The sequence below is a fragment of the Suillus paluster genome (genome assembly GCF_016628075.1).
Source record: "Suillus paluster strain FC165 chromosome Unknown EDB91scaffold_34, whole genome shotgun sequence".
Taxonomy (NCBI): domain Eukaryota; kingdom Fungi; phylum Basidiomycota; class Agaricomycetes; order Boletales; family Suillaceae; genus Suillus; species Suillus paluster.
In genome coordinates, this window is record NW_024537594.1 from 153,122 (window position 1) to 174,286 (window position 21,165).

The following is a 21,165-nucleotide window of genomic DNA, read 5'->3' on the forward strand; positions in this document are numbered from 1 at the left end:
TTGATTGAACTGGGTGTCATTTCTGGCATGGATGATCATCTCAGTTGGAGACTGATTTCGGAACAACGCGATGATTTATCCGTCACAGACGGTTCTGCCAAGCCGGTGGAGAGAATCCAGAAGTTCTGTCAGCACTAGCAGGTGGGACGTTCGTGGGAGATGATGGAGGGTAGCCAATGGCAGGTATTCACCGGGAGTTTACAATCAGGGACTAGAGTTTTATAGACGCCAAGTGGAGATGCAGTCCGGGAGTAGTGTGTTAGACGCTACTTCATAGGCGTGCTTCATAAAAGCGGCCTCCGCGATATTATAAAGCCGGGGTCCATAAGTACGAAATTCGACTCCAGCGGTCAATCCTGCCCTCTGATCCAGCCAGTCTTTGCATTCATATCGCTTTCTGCGTACTCCACATCTGGGAGAAGGGAAAAATTCAACATTGAAAATAAGCATGGATCTCCATCAGTAAGGCTACTTTGCAACTCGTAGACTGAAAATGAACGCATACCATGAATTTGTCTTTATAGGTCGCTGACAACTACCCCATCAATGTTGTCTTCGCAGCTCGACGTTCTCGAGCAATGCGCAAGCTCGGCCAACGATGGATGTTTGCAGCATAGCATTTTAAGACATGCACCAATCAATCAAAATTCCATGAGATCAACTCTGCAATCATGTCTTGAATTGCTTGACCGACACTGCGACAGGCTTAACAGTGCTTACGAGGAAAGTCTTGACATGCGCACGCATATTGCAGAGATCCTTGCCGGCTGCCAATCAAAAGTTGCCATAGGGAATGTGGGCTCATGGGATAGTGGCGTTGACCTCCAAGGAATTATCCCTAACAAGCTTCAGACCGCCGCACCGGTTGCACTCGATGGACTCGATGCTTTTCCATGGTTGTCGATTCCGCTTGACCTTCCCCTCTTGTCACCTGAGCCGTTAGCATTCCATACCCAGCCCTTGGACCAAGAGGACAGTCCGCTTTGTCAAGAATATGTCGAAGTCGCTAGCACCCTGCCAGAGATGGCAGATCCTTCTGTCGACCAATTTTTCCTAGGTAAGTTTGCTATATTTGCAGCCTTTCATTTAAATGCTTACAACGTGGACCGGTAGACTCATTGCTCTCCACCACCCCCAATTCCGTCAATGGTGGCCTCGATGCACAGCCATTCTACAAATTCGTACCCCAGGATGGCACGTGCTCAGGAGGGGGAGACCTTATCTGGCCCAGTCAGCCAGCCACCACCAACAACTGTGTTTCCCCGTCATGCAGTACGACGAGGGGAAAGGTGAAGTGCACGTGGTCGGGATGTTGGAGTGTGGTCAAGAAGGATAACTACGCTCGCCATGTGAACGAGATTCATCTGCGACAGTTTAGGGCTGTCTGCGCTAGTTGCGGTAAGGCGTTCCAGAGACCGTATATGAAGAAGAAACATAACTTGTCCTAGTCGACACTCCAAACGTAGAATTTCCCAGACGATGAAGCTTCCAAAAGGTATTTAGATCAACTTTGATTAGATATTATTTTTTCCACCTGCACTACATTCCATAAAAAATACTTGCTAGATGACGTTATTTGGAGACGTGGTTTTGCAGCATCGATGACAGGGAAGATACAAAATTCAAACGGGCTATGGTTTCGTCTGGATGATTGCGTCCATTCTATCAGAGGAGTGAAATCATGAAATTGGTATTTGCTTGCGAACATGGACCTACCTGAAGTGGGTTTGATGCAAAGCAAGTGCAGGCTGGTCTCGACCACGTTTGTGTGAATATGGGCATACACACAGTGGGATCGGAGATTCTATGCAAAGCCAGTGAATGATGATCTCGACCACGTTCAAAATTCAAATGTTATGTTATATCGGTAATGGCTGGTCTCGAGATGGACGGTCCTGAGGGTGTTATGCAAGTTAGTCTTCCTTCGGTATATGCGAAAGTCCAAGAAGAGGCGACCATCACGGTCAGAGCCAACCCGGGGCGGGGGGCCCGGGGGAAGCCGGACGCCAGGGTGGGGCGCGATAGTCAACCCACCAAGCCCGCGACCAGGCCCACTGGCACTGGCCAGAGCGACCAACACGCCGACCAAACGCAGACCGTGAATTATAATTGCCAAGGGGTCGGTCACACAGGATGATCCTTCCGTCGGAGGCTCCATGGCCAGTGCCAGTGGCAAGAACTTTGTTCAAACTAAATATGATCAAGTAGGATCCTTTTCTCCTTGTTTCCTCCAAATCCGGACTCGGAGTATCGCGGAATAAATTATCCCAATCAGGTCAAAGTGTTCCTCCTCTATATTCCCTTCCGGTGCAATCGGCACCTCACAGTCTACAGAAGTCGGCAGGTCACACATTTTGGCGGGAAAACGTGATACTTTCGTTACAATTGGTCACCGTCAGTCACATTTCGCCACACGAAAAAGCGTGACTGCTGACTAGCGCTGACTTCTGTGGGGTGCGGTAGTACTAGAAGGGATAGTACTAGTATGCATTTTGAGCAGTTGCAGCCGTCTTCAAGTTGAATGTTGCTGAGTATGTACTGTGTACCTTGGACATTGGCCACAAGGAATACTAGTGTTTGAAATTTCATGCCTTGTGCATTGTTCTCAAGATTCTGCATGCAAACATCACGAAGGTTGGGATATGTCGAGGATTTGGAATACGATCCAGCACCAGGGTTTCGGCGCTGCGCCATAAGGGAAGGTTCAAAGTCGCCGCAACAATTTGTGCCAGTCGCTGTGGGGATCCGAATGTCCTCAAAAATAACATTTGGCAGACAACCTATGTGGGCCATTGCTTAGATCCTAGCCGGAGTTTCGGTTAATACTGTATGGCTTCATTTCCAACATTGTGGCTGCCCTAGGATGCAGGACATCCGCGCAATCTGACAAGGCTGACTTACAAGTTGTAAGAGCACCACACGGCTGCCGCGATCTCGTACGGGCGAGTTTCTGAACCACTACTTACAACTTGTGGGTCTATTTAGGTATCAACAGTCGGCTGCAATAGCCACTTTGAGAAGTATAGCCTTTGAGAAGAGAACAGGGGTTAGTAGTTCTGTGGCTGATTGAAAGGGCAGTGTTGGGTTAGAGGCGCTGTAACTGTCTTCATCCTCGGGAATATTGCAGAAAGTTATAAAAAGCTGACATCCAAATGCCGATATGCACGATCCTGCTTTCCGCGTGGGCAAGTCCTTGCGTTCTTATAACTTTTCGCACACTCCAACATCTGGAAAAGCAAAATTCAGCATTGAGAACGAGATATACATCAGTAAGGCTACTTTTCACTTCGTAAGCTTAGGACGGAGCATTTACCATGAATTACCTTTGCAGGTCCGATTCGATGCTAACAACCACTCCATCGATGTTGTCTTCGCAGCGCGACATTCTCGGGCAATGCACAAGCTCGACCAACGATAGACGGTTATTGCATCATAGTACTTCAGGACATGCACCTAGTGATCATGACTCGTTGAGATTATCCCTACAACCACTTCTCGAAGGACTTGACCGACATTGTGAAAGGCTTAACAGTGCTTATCAAGAGATCCAGTATATCCGCACCCGCATTGCAGAGATCCTTGCCAGCCGCCAGTCAGAAGATGCGCGGAATGTTGGCGCATGGGATAGTAGCCTCAACCTCCAAGCAGTGTTCGGCGATGAACGTCACGCCATCGCGCCAGTGGCACTCAACGAGTGCGACGTTCTTCCGGTGTTGTCGACTGCGCCCAACCTTTCCGTCGCGACTCACCCATTCCGACTCTTGCAAGGCCAACGTTCAACTGACCAAAAGTATGGTCCGCTTTCACAAGAATCTGTCGGGAGCACTAGCACCCTGCCAGGAACAGTAGATCATTCTATCGCGCAAATTTCCCCAGGTAAGTTTGCTATATTTGTAGCCTTTTCATTAAAGCTTACCACGTGTGCTGTGCGGCCATAGACCCGTTACTCTCCGGCAACTCCGGTTCTGTCAATTATCAGCTCGGTGCACAGTCATTCCATAACTTTGTATCTCAGGATGACACGTGCCCTAAGTGGCAGACCCTATCTGGCCAGTCAACCAGACGCTACCAACAGCTTTGTTTCCCCGTTGTACAGGATGGCGAGGAGAAAGCGAAGTGTACGTGGCCCGGATGCGCGAGTGTTGTCAAGAAAGATAACTACACTCGTCACATGAAAGAGATTCACTTGCGACAGTCTAGAACTGTCTGCGCTAGCTGTGGAAAGGACTTCCAGCGACCGTATATGAAGAAGAAGCATATCTGTTCTGGTCGACACTCAAAACGTAAAAGTTCCTAGACGATGAAGCTTCCAAAAGTGTTTAGACCAACGTCGATTAAATACTATTCTTCCACATACAACCACTTCCATTAAAATTGCTGCGGTTGTCGAACATTTTCCTGCTAGGAGACCTCCCCAATGCACCTTCTCGGAGTGAGTGGGCTCACGTGGGACCGATCGGACCATGCCAGTAATATTAGAGATCGTGTCCAATGTATCGAAGAGTCCTGGCGATTCGCCACTCGGTCACCGTCGCGGGAAAGGCGTTGTGAGAACTCCGCCCGAAGGAAAGGAAACGTTATTTAGAAACGTGATTTGGCGGCATCAATGACAAGGAAGATACCCAACGCAAACGGGCTGAGGTTCGGCCTGAATGTTTGCATTCATTCTATCAGGGTAGAAATATTAATTCATGGCGCTGGTATTCGCGAACATGGGCCTACGTGCCAAATACAGATGGGCTGTGGTCTTGCCTGGGTTTGAATTTATTCTGTCAGGAGAGAAATGATATTATTGATTCATGAAACTGGTGTTCGCAAGCATGGGCCTACCCGAAGTGGGGTGGAAGGGTTTGATGCGAAGCGAATGAAGCCTGATTTCGACCACGCGTCTGAAAATGGTCCGGATGGTGCTGTGCAGATTATTGCTCGCCTAGCTTGCATGCACGAAAATCCAAGAAAAGCAAGCTTGAACCAGAACTGGTTACAAGTTCACTGTTGATTTCATTCGTGACTTCAATAACATCGCTTCGATCGGTCGTAGCACGGTCTATTGTTGCGCACTGCATTCTTGTCTGCTCTGGCGTCCAGTCTCCTGGGGTGTGTTGAACGTGAGTCGGACCGGCCGCATCGCTCAACCTCGAGACCAGGTCACCGGTATGAGCATCAACCGCAACTATGTTCCGTCCTCGATCCAAGTCTCTATTATAGCACCTAGAGAAGGGCGCGTGTAGGTCTAGAAGTGCAGGTAACTAGCAACGTTGTCTGCGGAATCGTGAATCTCCTTTTAGAGGGATCGGTCATGCAATTTGAATATACTCCACAGTAGTCGCTGGGTGAGAATCGTCTTTGGCCTGCCTAACGCCGATGGCCTTTAAAATAATGGGATTTAGAGGGCCTGGAACCAGTACTTGTTAAACGCCGAACCAATGCGGTAGTGGTTATTAGGATAGCGCAGCTGCGTTGATAGAAATCAAGTTCAAGTTCCCTGCTGCTTGGTCTCTGCCAAACGTGAGCTGGGCCTAACGCCGACCGTGGTAGTCTTCATCGGATCACAGTCGGAGGAGAAACTTGCTCTCATGTGTTAAAATATCTTGTTCGCGGGCAACCATTTCAATCCGACGACAACCCAAGTTTCCCCCCGTCAAGATCTGTCTAGCTACTCATCATGTCGGACAAGCGGGATATCGAGAACAACGAATCTACGACGCCCACAAGTTGGAAGAAGTACCTCTTCACGGACATCGATGCAGAGAAAGCCACGGCTCCCTTATCTGCATATTGTTTTATGACAGGTTTTATGTACGTCTCCCGAAATGCCCCGTAGGGCCGTACCCAATACTTAATTTGTTCTGATCTCCAGTGATTCTGTCTGTTTCTCTGCCATCTTCGTGTGGTGTGCCTTTCAAACCGGAAACACTGTACAGGTGCGATTCGACATCCTTCAATACTAGCCACATGGCCAAAGTGCTCATACATCTACGAACAGCTCTCACTCGCCATCGCACGCCTTTTCAATGGCCAACACGACCATTCTTTCCATCTTGCGGATCAACAAGCCCTCTGCTCACTCATCACATTCATCTTGGGCGCAACCATCGCTCGCTTAGGTGATAAGATGGGCTGCAAAACACGCGCCTGGCTCGCTCTCGGCACTTTCATTCAGACACTCTTCACCATGGCTGCCGCTATCGCCATCTGGAAGAGTGGGCAGGCGAGTGTTGCAGATGCGCGCGCTGACCCTGCGTGGAGCAACACCCTGTCGTTTGTCTGTGTTGGATTCATGAGCGCGAGCATGGGTCTGCAAGGAATCATGGGAAAGAGAACGAACACGCAGTTCACCACGACGGGTGAGCCTTTTCTGCTTTATTCTCTTGGCATCCGATACTGAGTGTGCTATCCAGTTGTACTGACAACGACTTGGTGCGAGTTGATGGCCGACCCTAAGCTCTTTGACATACGTCGGCTTGTCATCTCCCGAGATCATAAGATCCTTGCTATCGGCTCCTTGTTCTTGGGCGGGTTTTTGGGACGTGCGTTACTCGACGCAATAGGATCCGCTGGTACTCTTGGCGTTGGCACGGGCTTGAGATTTATTGTCAGCATCTGGTGGCTCTTTGTTCCCGCCAAGACAGCGAAGCGCTAACCGTTCAAGTGTCATAACATTCATTTACTGTAAGCAGACATAGATGCGTTGTAGAACTAACACATAGATGTATTGTTTTTCGATGACGAACTTCCTCCTCTGACGCTTCGCGTCAATTGGAACTTGCGCACACTAGAATCAGCAGACCTGCAGCTTCACGCTTACAAGTCTGCATATTTTACGGGATCAATGATTGTATTCATGGCCGCAGAGTTCCGGGGACTGTGCCGTCTCTGCATGCAATTGTATGAATACGGGTGATCTTCGTACAATTGACACGCACACTGGATTATGTACGCGTGTGAACTTCAAGAAGCACGCTGCGTGGCCTAGGGGTTGATATCAGGGCTGTTCACCCTCAGCTACGTAAGATCGGCTCCCAGAATGTGAGATCTAGCCCAAACCTGGGAGTAATCACATTATATGAAGAACGCATGTCCCGCAGGAGCCTGCACCTCGAGGTCAGTCTTGTCCATGAGGAATGAACTGCACAGCAGACTAGTAATACACATCGTCCTACCCACACAGAACAACCTAAACAACCGTCTCTCGCAAATTCAACCATGACGTGGGGCGTCCCATACTGGACGGTATCATCGTCCTCGACCGCCAGACCCGTCCTTACCATGCAGACCGGCTCTCGAAACGCCACCCAAGCTGAGCATCGCAATGAATGGGAGGAAGTTTCCCCCGTGTTCATCGATGGCGATGCAGACGTCGTCAGCCTCGACGGCAGCAGAACGCATGACGACATGCAAGTGCTGCACCTGACAAAGCTCCTCGACGAGGCGAAGCAAGAGAACCACCGTTTCGAGGAGCAGGTGCAGTCCCTGCTCAATCAGTCCATGACTGAGACAAGCAGCCTTCAGGCCAAGATCGCAGAGCTGCGGCAACGGAACAAGGAGGCGCTCGCTGAGTGCGAACGGATGAAGAAGGAGAAAGAAGATATTGTTGCAGCGCTCATGAAGAAGAACGATGTCTCCAAGGCGACAATGCAGCAACAGAACCAGGAAATGCGGAAAACCCTCGAGGAGCTGAATAGTTCCACTGCTCATGCTCAAGCCGAGCTACTGGAGGCAAGGAGCAGCATGCTTGTGTACCGTCGGCAGCTCTCGCAGAGCTCCGCCCAACTCGAGTCCTTGCGGAAAGAGCAATCCGTGAGGATGAGTCTAACAGACCGGGTTGCTGCTCTAGAAGCCGAGCTGGAGGCCAAAGATACAGAGCTCGCCGAGATGAAGAAGCTTAGCTCGCAGGCCAAGAGCGCAAACGCAGCCCGCAATGACTCAACATCCCTGATTCAAGAATTCAACAACGTTCGCGCGCTGCTGGCAAACTGTATCCCAGAGCGTCTCGCGGGTATGATGTCCTCGAGCAACGAGGTCGTCAGCGCTCTCCGGAAGCTGAACTCCGATATCCATCAAGACGTTACATTTATGGCTGAGTCTATGGCTGACTCCTTCGGGTTTGAGAAAGGAAGAGTGAATGGGAATGAGGAGACGGTGCTATTCCAGCAAGTAGGCGTGACCATTGGTGCAGGCCTCGTCCACTTCCTGTGCACCAAGAGTCATAGCGAGGATCCTATTCTCATCCAGATCGCTTTCCAGGCGTACGTCTCCCAATACCTCTGCTGGCTCTCGACAACATGGATCACTGGTGGAGGCAAGGAAAGACTTGGTACAGCTGACCAGAGTGGCACTAGTAAGCGCTTTACCAATGCACCGAGGCGACTGTTTACTAACTCATTCTGCAGCCCAGACAGTCACCGCAGCATGGGATGCACTGGCGCATATTCTCTCTAAGCATCTCGAGCTCGACGATGCTCAGTTGTGTTCCGCAGCCGCATCCAAGATCATAGCCGGGCTCGCTGACATATTGCTCGTTGCGGGCTGCAACGCCACTCGATCACAGCTTTGTGATGCCCTAAAGCACAAGTTCAGCGAGAAGATCTCGCTGCTTGCGAAGTCCGGTATGCGCATCAATAGGCTTGTCGGTAACAGCGCCGATCGGGGTCTTGATGTCGTGGTGATTAAACCTGCCACAGGTCTTCGACTCCGCGTGCATGGACGATGGGTACGACGACGGTGAACATCACAAGGACACTGCAAACAACCGCGTTCTGTGTCCCACCGATATAGGTTTGTGGCAGCGTTCCAAGGGAGCCAATGGCGGAATGAGGATCCTGTTGAAGCCAAAGATCGCTCTGGAATCTGTGGTTGATAACTTGGACGACTGAGATCGGGCATTTCAGAACTTCCATGGATGCTGAACGTGATGATCTGTACTTCTTGTGTATATTGTGACATACCTACCTTGTGTTTCGAATATCTATCTCTTCTCATCACGAGGGTGAGAAAAGGCCCCTGAAATGTAGAGAGCGCAAGCAGACGTACTTTCTGAGCGATCAATCCAAATCACCGTTAGCTTGATATTCGAAAACGCGGCAAACACATGGCCGTGAGAGGTGTACGTCTACCCAGGTCATGGGGTTAAATCTGGCGGCTTCCGTAGTTTTTCCCCTTTCATTACGACCCAATGATGATGAATCAACTTCTCCTACTTGCCTACGCAAGCTGGAGAGGTTCCTCTGCTGGAACAACCGCAACCCCCAAAACCGAGGCAAAACACGGTGAAAATCATAGACGCTGGTCACAAGACGACATGGAGGGGAGGAAAAGAACAAGCGATGAGCAGGAGGCGTCAGTCCACAAGACGCGTCATTACCCCACAAAAGAAGAAACAAAAGCCAGGGCTAGGGACACAGTCCCAGAGCAGCGTACGGATGAGACAAGATCCTCGCGACGGCCGAGGACGATGTCCCACCGTCAAATGTCTCTAACTACCACCTCGCATGCGCAGACCATAGGACAAGAGGTAGGCGCTTCGACAAAGACTAGAGTCCCGGGTAATGAGATGAGGGCTCCGCTACAGGTGGGCTCGGGCTCGTCCCGCCCCCTAGGATCTCCAGCCATCTCCTCACTAAATCGCAACCTCAACAACGTCCCTCCGGGTGTTCAAGGTGCCGCCGAAGCCCCACGGCGCATCCCGCAGCGCGACACACAGCGGCTTCCAGCACCATCACTTGTTGTTGAACGCAGCAGGAGCTCTCAAACCTCTGTACGAGGCAATCAAAACCTGGAGAATGACTTCGAGCAGTTGAAGAAAGACCTTGCATCGGCTAACGAGAGGTTAGAAACCTGTCAGAGGGAGAAACAGCAGTTAATTGGTGCGCGTAAAGACGCTGAAGCGGCGCTGCGGATTGAAAGGAGCAGTACGGAGACGGGAATCCGGGAGATAAATGCCGCTCGAGGCAAAGCGGAGACCGAAGTGCAAAGGCTGCAGCAAGAGCTGAGCAAGTGCAGCTCGGAAAATCGAAGCTTGCGACAGGCGATGGAACGCTTGAAGGGGTCTACTGATATGTCACGCGCGCTCGAAGTCAAGCTCCGAGACACCGAATCCGCGCTCACTTCAACGAGGCACGATCTAGAAATCGCAACGAACCAACTGAAAGCCATGTCAGAGAAAGAATCCCAGCTGCATACCCTCCTCAACGACCGCACCTTCGAGCTGAAAGGCGCACAGAGTTTCTTGACCACAGCTGACGCCTCCTCAGGTGCCGACGTCATTTCCATGCTGCAGAGGCTCAATGCCGAGGTGCTCCAGAGCGCCGCCTACATGGCAGAATCGATGGTGGACGCATTTTCATTCGAGTCAAGTGGAGCCAGGGACGAGAATGCCTGCGCAGTGGTCACGAGATTGTTTGGGCAGACACTCACGCACTATTTGGTCACCAAGAAGCACAAAGACGACCCCCTTCTCATCCAGATCACGTTCCAATCGTGCTTCGTCCAAATCCTCGAGTTTGTGATTTGCTCGTGGACGCTATCTGGCGATGATGCCAGCGGAATATTCACCAGCACATATGAAAGAATACGACGAGGTGGTGAGTGTAAACAGCGTGCGTGATAGAGAGTGCATATGATAACGCTTGTATTCCAGAGGCACAAGCGATATCAGGGAGGTGGCGGGCGCTCACGAGTGCATATGCCCACAATAATTACGAAGAGAGCCAGGTCATCGCAGCGGTTACACCACACCTCGTGGGACGTCTCTCCAGCATCATGCTTGTTGCAGGGTGCTCCGCAGCACCAGATGTACTTCACGCATCAGTAGAGAAAAAGTTAAGTGACAGGATCGTACTCCTCTTCAAGCTGGCCACGCAGCTTAACAAGATCGTGATGGAGGAGATCACGTCTGCCGACTTGAAACCGTCAACGGTGCCTGGTGGGTTCGCGTATTCTGCGGAGGAGATGGAGGATGCGTACGTAGACGGAGACCCCGCAACTGGCGGTGTCCGGGTGCTGTGCACGACGGACCTTGGCCTGAGCCGAATCACTAGGCTGGCCACATCAGGAGACAAACAGTGGGATATCAAGCTCTTATTGAAACCAAAAGTCGCGCTGGAGACAGTGGTTAACAGCATGGATGAGTAAATGGTCTCATCCGAAAGTACAATGGGAGATTCTACGCCTCTTCCAACTTGATCTTTTTCGTCCCTGTGCATGCTTCTTTATCCTGTCATTTGGTATTTAGATGCTGTATCACATACCTGGATTTCTTCCGTCCATATTTTTTCTCTTGCTTCGCGCTGGACTTGGGCTTAATAGCATGATTGAGGATAAGAGGAGAATGCGCACGTGGTGGGTCCGGAACCGGCTTCTTCTCATCGTCGCTGGCTGCACTCTGTTGAAGTAGACTGTTGATCGCATCAGTCAACTCGGCAGATGGTTGATAGTCTGAGGTACCCGACGTCACGTAGGCTCGTTAGTAAGATTAAAGATGACGCACGAGAGTTTTGTTGGCGTTCCTTGGTTACGGGCTTTTGGTCGAGATTCTGCTCCTGAATTAAACTGTCAATTGCGTCCATGAGCTCTGCAGATGGCTGATAGGAAGTAGCTGTTTAGTGGACCAAATCACGAACTGCGCAATATCACGACAACCAATTCACGTACATGGCCCTGGCAGCGGTCCGCCAGATCCCCCACAGACAACGGCTTTCTGTTCCTCGTCCTGCTCCTGTATCAAACTGCTGATGGCGTCCATTAGTTGTGAAGACGGCTGGTATTCTGCTTGCATTAAGGAGAGTAGAAGTGGTACCAGCACACTAGTCATTTACCGGGTTCAAAGTCCAGCTCTTTCTTGACAAGTTCGTGTTTGATGGGCTTGGAGTCACTCTGAGAATCTCGTGGAGGGGTTCGCAAGAGCGCCTGAGTGTCTTCCTCTGCAAAAATGGTTACACGCGCAACAATATGTGTGAGTGCAAGAAGCGATGACATACCTTCCTGGTAGGGATCTAGCTTTTTGATATATTTCAGGGCTGGGGCATGTTCGCCTTCGCCTGGACTAGACTGGTGGCTTTGCTGGTCCACAGAAAGGTTCCTTGGCTTATTTATCTGGTCGATGAAAGTTCCATGAGCGGGGTGTTGCGTAGGAGGTTCGTAAGGTCTGAATGCAGACTATATGTATTTAACCAGACGATCACGAATTCTAACCATAGACAGCTTACAGTTGCATTAGCAGGTGCTGTGGGGGGAGAAACGGGAGGTAGAGGTGTCGTTCCTTGAAACGCAGGGACTGGGACTGGGATTGGGATTTGGACTGGGATTGGGATTGGGATTTGTGATGGCTCAGATTCTGGGACAGGTGTCGGTGGCCTAGGTGGTACTGGAAGGACGAGACTACGGATAGAGCTAGGGGGCTCAGCCCAGCCTGGCTCTGGATACGGGGACTTTGCAGGGACACTCCCTGGAGGAAGGGGGCTAGGATATTCTTCTGCCCAGTTGTCTAAAGGTATGGGTTAGACGTACGACGAAAATAAAACCAAGACGCCTAAACTCACGATTACTTGGGTCGCCGTTGTTGCGAAAATTATATTCAAATAAAGAGGAGGCTCTGCCATCATTTGGATCCCCATCCCACTTCTTCGAGATGATTGCCCACTTATGCTCCCCAAGAAGTGGCTGAATATCTGCCCCAAGTGGGAGTTGGACAATGACTTCATCTCTCTGCCGTCATTAGATGGGATTCTAACTCAAGTTGGCACGATACTCACCGTCCCCATTTGAAATATACATTCAACAGTTGCATCTACACCTTTGTCCTGGAGGACATATTGAATCCACGCAGCAAGACGATCAAAGTCCTGCGCGACGCGATTCTTTGTGACGCGGTTCATCCCCCACGGGCAGCTGACAACGACATATTCTGCAGAGCGCCCTGTGTATGGGGGTCCTGATTTACCCTTTGCCATTTAGTGCTGGTGCCACTTCTGAGAACAGTAAGTAGCCTTCTCCCCTAAGTCGCGGTACTAGTACAAGTCGATCGAGTAAACGAATGAAGCAAAGCCGGTTACATAAGCACATCGTCAACGGCTTGACGTTGAACTGACCACAAACTGACCATGCTATCTACAACTCTGTTTTTCGTTTTGCGCCTAAGTTATGATGGCCGCAAGTGCTAGTGTCGTGACAAGTTAAGGCAGTGAATCGTGTATAGAGTTCGGGTCTTTCTGAGAGTGAGCAGAAAAGCATTCGAATCGTGGTACGTCTGCTCCTGCAGGCATGGAGGTTGCCAATCACTTATTCACTGCGTCAATAAATCATCAATAGAATGGTCACGAATAATTTAAGGTAGCGATGAACAAAAGTCAAACAAATTAAATATGTGGTGACATTGTTCTGAAAGTAAGTTAGTCTCCTGACAACTCCGCCTCCCTCTCCATCCCATCTGCGATAGCTTCAAGCGCAACTTTGGGTTTCGCGAGCGTCACCGCCTTGTACTCTGCGCTCTCACCATGTCCAACTTCTCCGACCTTTGCAAGCCCAGCGCAGTCGTGCACAAAACAACGCCAGATTGCGCCCCGCTCCCCTCGTCGAAGTCTTTCATCGTTTCCGTGTCAAACTTCTCTCCGGCCGCAGAATGAGTGGGCCAGAGATCTGCCGACGTCACTTCCTCCCCCATGGCTCTGTTAAGCCTTGCTGCCATGCGGACAATGTTCGACACGCGTTCGCCGAACTTCATGGTGAACTCGCGATACGCATCTTCGTAGTTCTTGGTGCAACCAGCTGCAATCATCACGACCACGAGGGTATCGCTGATATGCGCAACCATTGTCGAGTGTACATCCGATTCCTGCAGAGCAACCTTCTGCGCATGAGACCGAGTCAAAGCGCGCCATCGGCCGCTGACTGCCTGGCTTTCTGTCGTGCGTTTAAGTACATTCACTTCTCTAGATATACATCAATCCTTACCTGTTTCCCGAACGTCGTTATAGATCTCTGCCAATGGTTGCTCAGCCTGCAAGCCGTCAAAGTCCCAGGTCATTATGATCCAACGAGAGAACTCGACTGTGGCAGCCTGCAATGCAATCTGGATCAAGAGAGGGTCTTCTCCGTGCTGCACCGTACCCAGAAGCGACGTCATGGCAGGCCCAATCAGCTCACTGGTCCGTGCGCTGGCCTCCTTGATCTCGTCTCTGTGTTCAGGCTTCCGAGCGAAATCGAAGGAATCCGAGATGAAAGCTGCCGTCTGCATGATCTCCTGGTTGAGTTCGTCGACCAGTCTGATGACTTCTGCTCCCGAGAGCACGTCGGCCTTGCTCAGGAATGCTTGTGCACCCCGTAAGCTCCCGCGTGCGGTCGCTAAGAAGGGTGGTCTGATCGTTGAACTTGGCTTGTAGGGCCTGCAGCTCATTCCTCAGGGCCTTCTTCTCAGTCTCTCGCATCATCAGCTGCTGCTGGTATGAGCTGAGATCTTGCTGCAGCTTTTGATGCGCATCTTGAAGCTTGGAGCGTTCTTGCTGAACCTTTTCTCTCTCGACTTGCTCCTGTCGTAACCTGACCTGAATTTCATCGGCTTCCTTGCTGGTTTTTTTCAGAGCGGCCGTAAGCCGGACAATTTCCGTTTTCAGTGTGCTCTTTTCTTGGGCCGAAACTTGTTGCTCCAGCTCAAGTTTCTTCAGCTTGTCCTCTAGCGTTATGCGCTTCCTCTCCTCATCCTCCCATTTCTTCTTCAAGTCGAGTAGCCGTTCTTCAGTTTCAATGTCGCGGAAGAAACGCAGAGATTTCAGCCAGATAAAGAGTGCGCGAGGTCGGCGTAAAAAGCACATGAGAAAAGGAACGCTAGCGCTGACAAGGGCAATGGGTACAGTAAAGCCTTTAGATGGTAAGAACCCGTATGTCGACGAGTTCATGGTTGTATTGGTTGCGAGGTAATGAACGTTCACCACATCTTGAAGGGCTTTGCCATGTGGTAGAAGCATGTTCATTTCTGCCTCGTGTCCGGGACGACGCCCATCAAGGTGACCTCGGAGCCACGCTGCGGTAACGTTCCAAATATCACATTGCGGACCGCGTGTATGCGTGTCTGCAGTCATTTTGTGTCTTCACGCCTGGAAATTATGCTGTGGTCACAGCGGCATGCTGTTGCACCCTGTGCTGCTGTGTGTTCTCTCCATTAATTGTATTCATGGTCCGCGACAATCCGGGCATATTACGTCCATTATGCAACACTGGTATATGACCTGATACGTGTGTTGTTTGTCTCAGGGCACTTAGTGCGATATACTTACTACAATGTATCATGTTATGATCTCCGTCTGGATATGACCATCCACCAAACTTCCTGCTGTCGTAGGTTAGCTGGAACCAACACAATCCTGCGACGCCAATCACCGCAGTAAGCCCGTGAAAAAGTGCTCTGACAATAGATCCCACACAGAAGACGCTACATCCCTAAGTTACTTATCCGAGGCGCACAGCCGCGCACTGGCAGGTCGTTTGCATCACCGAAGCCGTCTATCTGCCCAATTCATTCGTCATCTTGACCAGAAGCCGCAGATCTTGGTCTTGTGGGGTGACCTCGAGGCATCCACTAGTCCTGTTGTCCGTTAATCTGCTTACTATTTCTATCTAGAACAATCAGGAACCGCATCAATGTTCAGCCCAAGTCAAGTTGGTCTGCGCAGATCACCCGCATCGAACCTCACGATTGACATGTGCGGAACGCCCGCTACCCCTATCTTAGGTCACCATTCGTTGAACGTTGGGAGGTGATATGGTGAATGCTGTGAACGGACATTTGGATAAGCATCCATGCGGCCTCTACCATGAGGTATAAGACGTTTTGAGGAACATACGACATTCATCCATCAGCCACTTGACCGATATGCTTCCCCGTCAACCGTATCGCGGACTATCTCGCAAGTTGGTCCTTGCTTTTGACGTGGGCACTACATATAGTGGGATTTCCTACTGTATACTCGACCCTGGAGAAGTTCCTAAGATCGAGCCTGTCACTAGGTTTGTCTTCGTAATACAACAGTCCTGGTTTGTTGCTGACTACTGCGAATATCAGATATCCAGCCCAAGAGCACAGCGGAGGGAACTCTAAAATACCTTCTATACTTTACTACGATTCGAGTGGGACTGTCCGTGCTATCGGTGCTGAAGCTCGACAGGAGCATATTATCGAAAGGGCCGAGGAAGAAGGATGGGTGAAGCTTGAATGGTATGTCTAACGTATACTAGTGTTCGCTTCACCTACCGTGTCAAACATCTAGGTGGAAACTTCACCTGCGGGCCAGGCATCTGGCCGCCTCCCATATCACTGATAACGACATCCCACCTCTTCCGCGAGGCAAAAATGCCGTCGAGGTTCTCGGCGACTTCATGCAGTACCTCTTTCGTTGTGCACGCAGCTATATCGAGGAGACACATGCAAGCGGACCTAATCTTTGGCGGTCCGTCGAGAACCGCATCGAGTTCGTCCTTACCCATCCAAATGGCTGGGAAGGCCCACAGCAGAAACAGATCAGGCTAGCTGCCGTCCTTGGCGGTCTCATTCCCAGCACAGAAGAGGGCATGGCCCGTGTTCATTTGCTGACGGAGGGAGAAGCGAGCTTGCATTACTGTGTCGCTAATATCCTGGCCTCAGATACGCTTTCAAATACGCCGATACTTGCCTCTGGAGATGGCGAAGAGGAGGATACCTCGGCAAGCCAAGGTGTTGTCGTCATAGATGCAGGAGGAGGGACCCTCGATCTTAGTGCCTACTCGATGACTTTATCCCCGACACTTATCGAAGAGATTGCTGCAGCCGAATGTAAGTGATATAAAATTCTTCGACCACGTCTTATTCTCTGTTCCTTAGGTCGACTGCAGGGTTCTGTATTCGTGACCCGCCGTGCTCATGGCCTTCTTCAAGGTTTGCCAGCATGATCCTGCTTGCCCTGTTATGTCATCGTTGAATTGACTTGACAGAAAAACTATCCGGCAGTCGTTTCGGCACACCAGACATAGTCCAGCAAATGACGGACATCTTCGACAGTACCACCAAGCTCAGGTTTCGCAACCCGGAAGATCCATCTTACATCAAGTTTGGTACCGTCCGTGACAGGGATCCTCAGCGCGATATCCGCAATGGTCAACTTAAATTGAATGGGTAAGTCTTGTAGCCCAGTATTTCGTGACCGTTGATATCTAACGCATGGCTACTAAAAAGACAAGATGTAGCAACACTCTTTGAACCTTCCATCAGCAACATCATCGAAGCTTTCGAAATCCAGAGAAATGCCTCAGGCACTCCGATCACAGTAAGTTGGTCATTTACTGCGCTATCGAAAAGTACTGAACCGCCCTTCCACCCGAAGTTTGTATTTTTCGTCGGTGGTTTTGCTGCGAGCGACTGGATGTTCGCAAAGTTGCAAAAGTACTTCCAGTCGCTTGGCATTAGCTTCAGTCGACCAGATAACCACTGGTGAGCACCTTTAACCAACACAGATTTTCAAGCTCATGGACACTGCTTTCAGTAATAAAGCTGTTGCCGATGGCGCTGTGTCGTACTTCATCGATCACCTCGTGTCGTCCCGCGTGGCTCGTTACGCGTACGGCACCGAATGCAGCGTCCCATTCAACCCGTTCGATATGGAACATCGCGCTAGGCAAAAGCAAGTTTTCCGAAGTGCCTCGGGAATTCTTGCTCTGCCTCATGCATTTTCATCCATACTGACTAAGGTAGGTCTTTACTTGCTTTTGACTATTCGTTGCTTAAGCGCAGCAGGGAACACGTGTCTCTGAACAGCAAGAATTCAATGAGACGTTTGCCATCCGACGGTATAATCAGGCGGCGTGTAACAACGTCGAAGTTGGCATCATGTCGTACAGGGGCCTCCTCCCCCAACCGGAATGGATGGATACGGAGCGAAGTAAGACACATCGTTGTAAATCGCAGTGATGTTTACCGGATGAACTAGGTTCATTCTCGACGTTATGCACCGTTCGCGCAGACACATCGAAAATCGCCCAGAAACTCACCCCTAAGCGCTCCACCGAAGGTTCCACGTATTATGCGATGGAAATCAAAGTCATTCTTCTCTTCGGTTTGACAGAATTGAAGGCTGTGATCAGCTGGGAAGACGGGGTAAGTCATCATTTTCCTGCTGACGCTGTTAGCCTAACCTCTGCATCCCAGGGAGAGGAAATACGGCAAGTTCACATCCTGATGTATTTTTTTTTCATAGTTCTTACTGCATTTACAGCACTCCGGCAGTGGTAGTTTACGATGATGAGCAGGAAGAAGTCTAGGCATTCTGTAGAACCACCTCGCTCTCATGCTATGCGGCAACCGCAGCACCCTGGCTCCTTGAGGTTGTAATTTTACGCTCCTATCTATGGGTTAGCTTTTGAATTGCCAACATGTCATTGATTTCACCTTTTGCACAATACAATATGCCCTCTTCCAAGATTCATGATGGTTTCGTTATACTTCGATGTCACAGTCTCCTGTGTACCTAATACATAGGGCGCTGATCAAACCTTCAATGATCCTGCCACAGAACATGTGCTTATACATTGAGTGCACGAGGTCACACTGCCTCGTGTATCTCGTTGAGGATTGTTTATAACAGATGACCTATCCGCCATATCGCACACAACTAAACCATGCCACCTCGACAAGCATTCACCGGCTCGTGTCGCAAGCTTGTCTTTGCGTTTGATGTCGGGACGACGTTTAGTGGCGTCTCTTACTGCTTCCTCGACCCTGGGCAAGTCCCTGTCATCCAAGGCGTAAATCGGTGGGATAGCGCTTCTAAGAGTTGTATAATTGGTTGCTTACTCAGACACAGATTCCCAGCGCAAGAACACGTCGGAGGGGACTGCAAGATTCCGTCCATCATATGCTACGACCCAGACGGCGCTGTGCGTGCCGTAGGTGCCGAAGCTATGCAGGAATACATCGAAGAGGAAATTGAAGAGAACGGATGGGTGAAAATGGAATGGTTGGTCCCCCAACCCACCAGTCCTCACGTCGTTCACTAACCTTCAGTCACAAAAAGGTGGAAGCTTCATCTCCGTCCTAAAACAATGGTGTCCTCTCACATCACAGATCAAGATATCCCGCCTCTCCCGCCGAACAAGACGGCCGTGCAAATCCTCGCCGACTTCATGCGCTACCTGCATGAATGCGCGGAGAAGTATATCGAGGAGTCGCAGGCAAATGGCGCAGACATGCTGCGTTCCGTCGAGCACACGACTGAGTTTGTGCTCAGCCACCCGAATGGATGGGAGGGGCCGCAGCAGGCGCAGATCCGCAATGCAGCGGTCATGGCGGGCCTCGTGCCTGATACGCCAGATGGACGGTCAAGGATCCATCTCGTCACAGAGGGCGAGGCGAGTCTTCACTATTGCCTTGGCAGTGGTCTTGCCGTCGACGGGTTTCAAGTAAGGTTGAGATGGAGTCTTTAGGCAAGAAGCTGACAAGAAATTTCAGGACGACCAGGGCGTGATTATTGTCGACGCTGGTGGAGGAACGATCGACGTCAGTGCATACCACATGACAACAGCGCCATCCTTCGAGGAGATCGCACCTGCAGAGTGTAAGTCTGATCAATATAACTCTCCATGTCATTACTTGAACAGAATTCGCCAGGCCGCTTACAAGGATCCATCTTCGTAAGCCGTAGGGCTCGGATGATGCTCCAAGGTACTCTTCGGATTGTTCTGAGGTGTGCATGTTTGCTTATGGGTTGCAGAGAAACTGCGTGGATCGCAGTTCGGAGGCGACGACATGATTTCTCATATGGCCTACCATTTTCGACACAACAACCAAGCTACGGTTCGGCAACGAGAACGACCCAGCATACATCAAATTTGGCACCATCAAGGACAAGGACATTAATTTCAACATCAGGTCCGGGCAGTTGAAGTTGATGGGGTAAGGGTATCTATTTCCTGTCCATTAGAATGAACTCATTTCCTCTCAGGTCCGACGTAGCACCGTTATTCGAGCCGTCTGCAGAAGCTGTAATCGAAGCTATCGAGGAGCAGCGCCACGTTGCGACCAAGACTATCAGCGTAAGATCTTTTACCGTGCCTGCTGCACCTAACTGAATAGGCCTCAGACCGTTTTCCTCGTCGGCGGTTTCGCAGCCAGTGAATGGCTCTTTACGCGACTACAAAGCCATCTAAGACCACTGGATCTCAATTTCTGTCGGCCTGATAGCCATACGTACGTAGTCCTTTTCCAAAAAGGAAACGAACCTTGGTGACCAGTTTTTGGGAACATTGACAGGGCCAAGGCAGTCGCGGAGGGCGCGGTCGCGTTTTTCCTGGATCATCGCGTCTCTGCTCGTGTCGCCAAGTTCACGTATGGCACACGTTGTGCAACACAATTCGACAGGAATGATCCTCAACACAAGCTCCGTGCCAGTATGGCGATCCCACGCCCATCAGGCAGGACGGTCCTGCCCAATGCATTCAGCGCAGTTCTGACGAAGGTGATGACTCGTTAGTGCACGGGAGGCAATACTCACACGCACATTGCAGGGCACGGCCGTATCCGAGACGAAAGAGTTCCGCAAGGACTTCATTACGGAGGTAGTAGACCGCTCTTCATGCGATATGATTGCCACGGAGATCGTGTGCTACAGGGGTGACAGCCCCAATCCGCGCTGGACGGACACTGAACCAGGTGCGTGTGGGCGTTTTCCAAAGGCCGCGCATCGCTGATCCTCAAGGGGGTTCAGGCATGTTCTCGACCTTGTGCAGCGTGCACGCAGGACACCTCGAAAGTGGCACACACCATCAGTCCGCGACGGGGTTATGCAGGACTGCAGTTCTATCGTCAGGAGTTTAGTATCGTCCTCATGTTTGGCTTGACGGAGCTGGAGGCGCAACTTAGCTGGAAAGAGGATGTGAGTGCTTCTCGTGATCTTACGTCAATGTAATATTGATGCACGTGCAACGTTTAGGGCATTGAACGAAGGTGAGGGACGCACCCCTTTGACCTGTGCCATTAACTCACGCACATTGAACAGGTCATCAGCCACTGTCGTATTCGACCAAGTCGTCGAAGCCGTCTAGAGTGTCACAAGCCATGCCACGAGGGATTTGCCGTATCTTCACCAGTCATTCATGTATTCCAGGGATAATTGTATTAGTAGCATTTCATCCGCATATCGTACATCC

At 50.6% G+C, this 21,165-nt stretch overlaps 9 protein-coding genes across 9 annotated transcripts; 7 read left to right on the forward strand and 2 right to left on the reverse strand.

The window, feature by feature from the left end:
* Positions 1-735: 735 nt before the first annotated feature.
* Positions 736-1,448, forward strand: EDB91DRAFT_1082948 (uncharacterized protein; the record flags this gene model as incomplete). Its single annotated transcript, XM_041315562.1, has 2 exons — positions 736-1,057; positions 1,114-1,448. 2 exons carry the CDS (start codon positions 736-738, stop codon positions 1,446-1,448), a joined length of 657 nt encoding a protein of 218 aa, XP_041176129.1.
* A 1,741-nt stretch (positions 1,449-3,189) lies between these two features.
* EDB91DRAFT_471420 (uncharacterized protein) lies at positions 3,190-4,437 on the forward strand. Its single transcript, XM_041327372.1, has 3 exons — positions 3,190-3,269; positions 3,332-3,876; positions 3,939-4,437. Exons 2-3 carry the CDS (start codon positions 3,342-3,344, stop codon positions 4,295-4,297), a joined length of 894 nt encoding a protein of 297 aa, XP_041176130.1. The 5' UTR covers positions 3,190-3,269; positions 3,332-3,341; the 3' UTR covers positions 4,298-4,437.
* A 1,228-nt stretch (positions 4,438-5,665) lies between these two features.
* EDB91DRAFT_1054851 (uncharacterized protein) lies at positions 5,666-6,643 on the forward strand (the record flags this gene model as incomplete). The annotated part of the gene is made up of 4 exons (XM_041313868.1): positions 5,666-5,799; positions 5,861-5,924; positions 5,987-6,347; positions 6,402-6,643. The coding sequence occupies 4 exons, from the start codon at positions 5,666-5,668 to the stop codon at positions 6,641-6,643; spliced, it is 801 nt and encodes a 266-aa protein (XP_041176131.1).
* A 563-nt stretch (positions 6,644-7,206) lies between these two features.
* Positions 7,207-8,876, forward strand: EDB91DRAFT_1249529 (uncharacterized protein; the record flags this gene model as incomplete). The annotated part of the gene is made up of 3 exons (XM_041323106.1): positions 7,207-8,341; positions 8,394-8,629; positions 8,685-8,876. 3 exons carry the CDS (start codon positions 7,207-7,209, stop codon positions 8,874-8,876), a joined length of 1,563 nt encoding a protein of 520 aa, XP_041176132.1.
* Positions 8,877-10,315: 1,439 nt separating this feature from the next.
* EDB91DRAFT_1054919 (uncharacterized protein) lies at positions 10,316-11,133 on the forward strand (the record flags this gene model as incomplete). The annotated part of the gene is made up of 2 exons (XM_041313874.1): positions 10,316-10,583; positions 10,640-11,133. The coding sequence occupies 2 exons, from the start codon at positions 10,316-10,318 to the stop codon at positions 11,131-11,133; spliced, it is 762 nt and encodes a 253-aa protein (XP_041176133.1).
* Positions 11,134-11,218: 85 nt separating this feature from the next.
* EDB91DRAFT_1249531 (uncharacterized protein) lies at positions 11,219-12,950 on the reverse strand (the record flags this gene model as incomplete). The annotated part of the gene is made up of 8 exons (XM_041323107.1): positions 11,219-11,436; positions 11,489-11,596; positions 11,653-11,766; positions 11,817-11,921; positions 11,979-12,156; positions 12,207-12,484; positions 12,540-12,705; positions 12,753-12,950. The coding sequence occupies 8 exons, from the start codon at positions 12,948-12,950 to the stop codon at positions 11,219-11,221; spliced, it is 1,365 nt and encodes a 454-aa protein (XP_041176134.1).
* A 301-nt stretch (positions 12,951-13,251) lies between these two features.
* Positions 13,252-15,281, reverse strand: EDB91DRAFT_1139489 (uncharacterized protein). Its single transcript, XM_041318925.1, is given in 4 exon segments — positions 13,252-13,485; positions 13,512-13,899; positions 13,951-14,297; positions 14,317-15,281. 4 exon segments carry the CDS (start codon positions 15,072-15,074, stop codon positions 13,389-13,391), a joined length of 1,590 nt encoding a protein of 529 aa, XP_041176135.1. The 5' UTR covers positions 15,075-15,281; the 3' UTR covers positions 13,252-13,388.
* Positions 15,282-15,595: 314 nt separating this feature from the next.
* EDB91DRAFT_471992 (uncharacterized protein) lies at positions 15,596-18,658 on the forward strand. Its single transcript, XM_041327373.1, has 10 exons — positions 15,596-15,999; positions 16,055-16,207; positions 16,260-16,801; positions 16,850-16,903; positions 16,960-17,140; positions 17,201-17,291; positions 17,349-17,455; positions 17,508-17,712; positions 17,759-17,903; positions 17,952-18,658. The coding sequence occupies exons 1-10, from the start codon at positions 15,866-15,868 to the stop codon at positions 18,251-18,253; spliced, it is 1,914 nt and encodes a 637-aa protein (XP_041176136.1). The 5' UTR covers positions 15,596-15,865; the 3' UTR covers positions 18,254-18,658.
* EDB91DRAFT_1082954 (uncharacterized protein) lies at positions 18,640-21,060 on the forward strand (the record flags this gene model as incomplete). The annotated part of the gene is made up of 13 exons (XM_041315563.1): positions 18,640-18,773; positions 18,819-18,977; positions 19,035-19,419; positions 19,469-19,574; positions 19,628-19,650; positions 19,809-19,912; positions 19,962-20,052; positions 20,100-20,206; positions 20,270-20,474; positions 20,524-20,668; positions 20,746-20,891; positions 20,949-20,962; positions 21,015-21,060. The coding sequence occupies 13 exons, from the start codon at positions 18,640-18,642 to the stop codon at positions 21,058-21,060; spliced, it is 1,665 nt and encodes a 554-aa protein (XP_041176137.1).
* Positions 21,061-21,165: the final 105 nt, after the last annotated feature.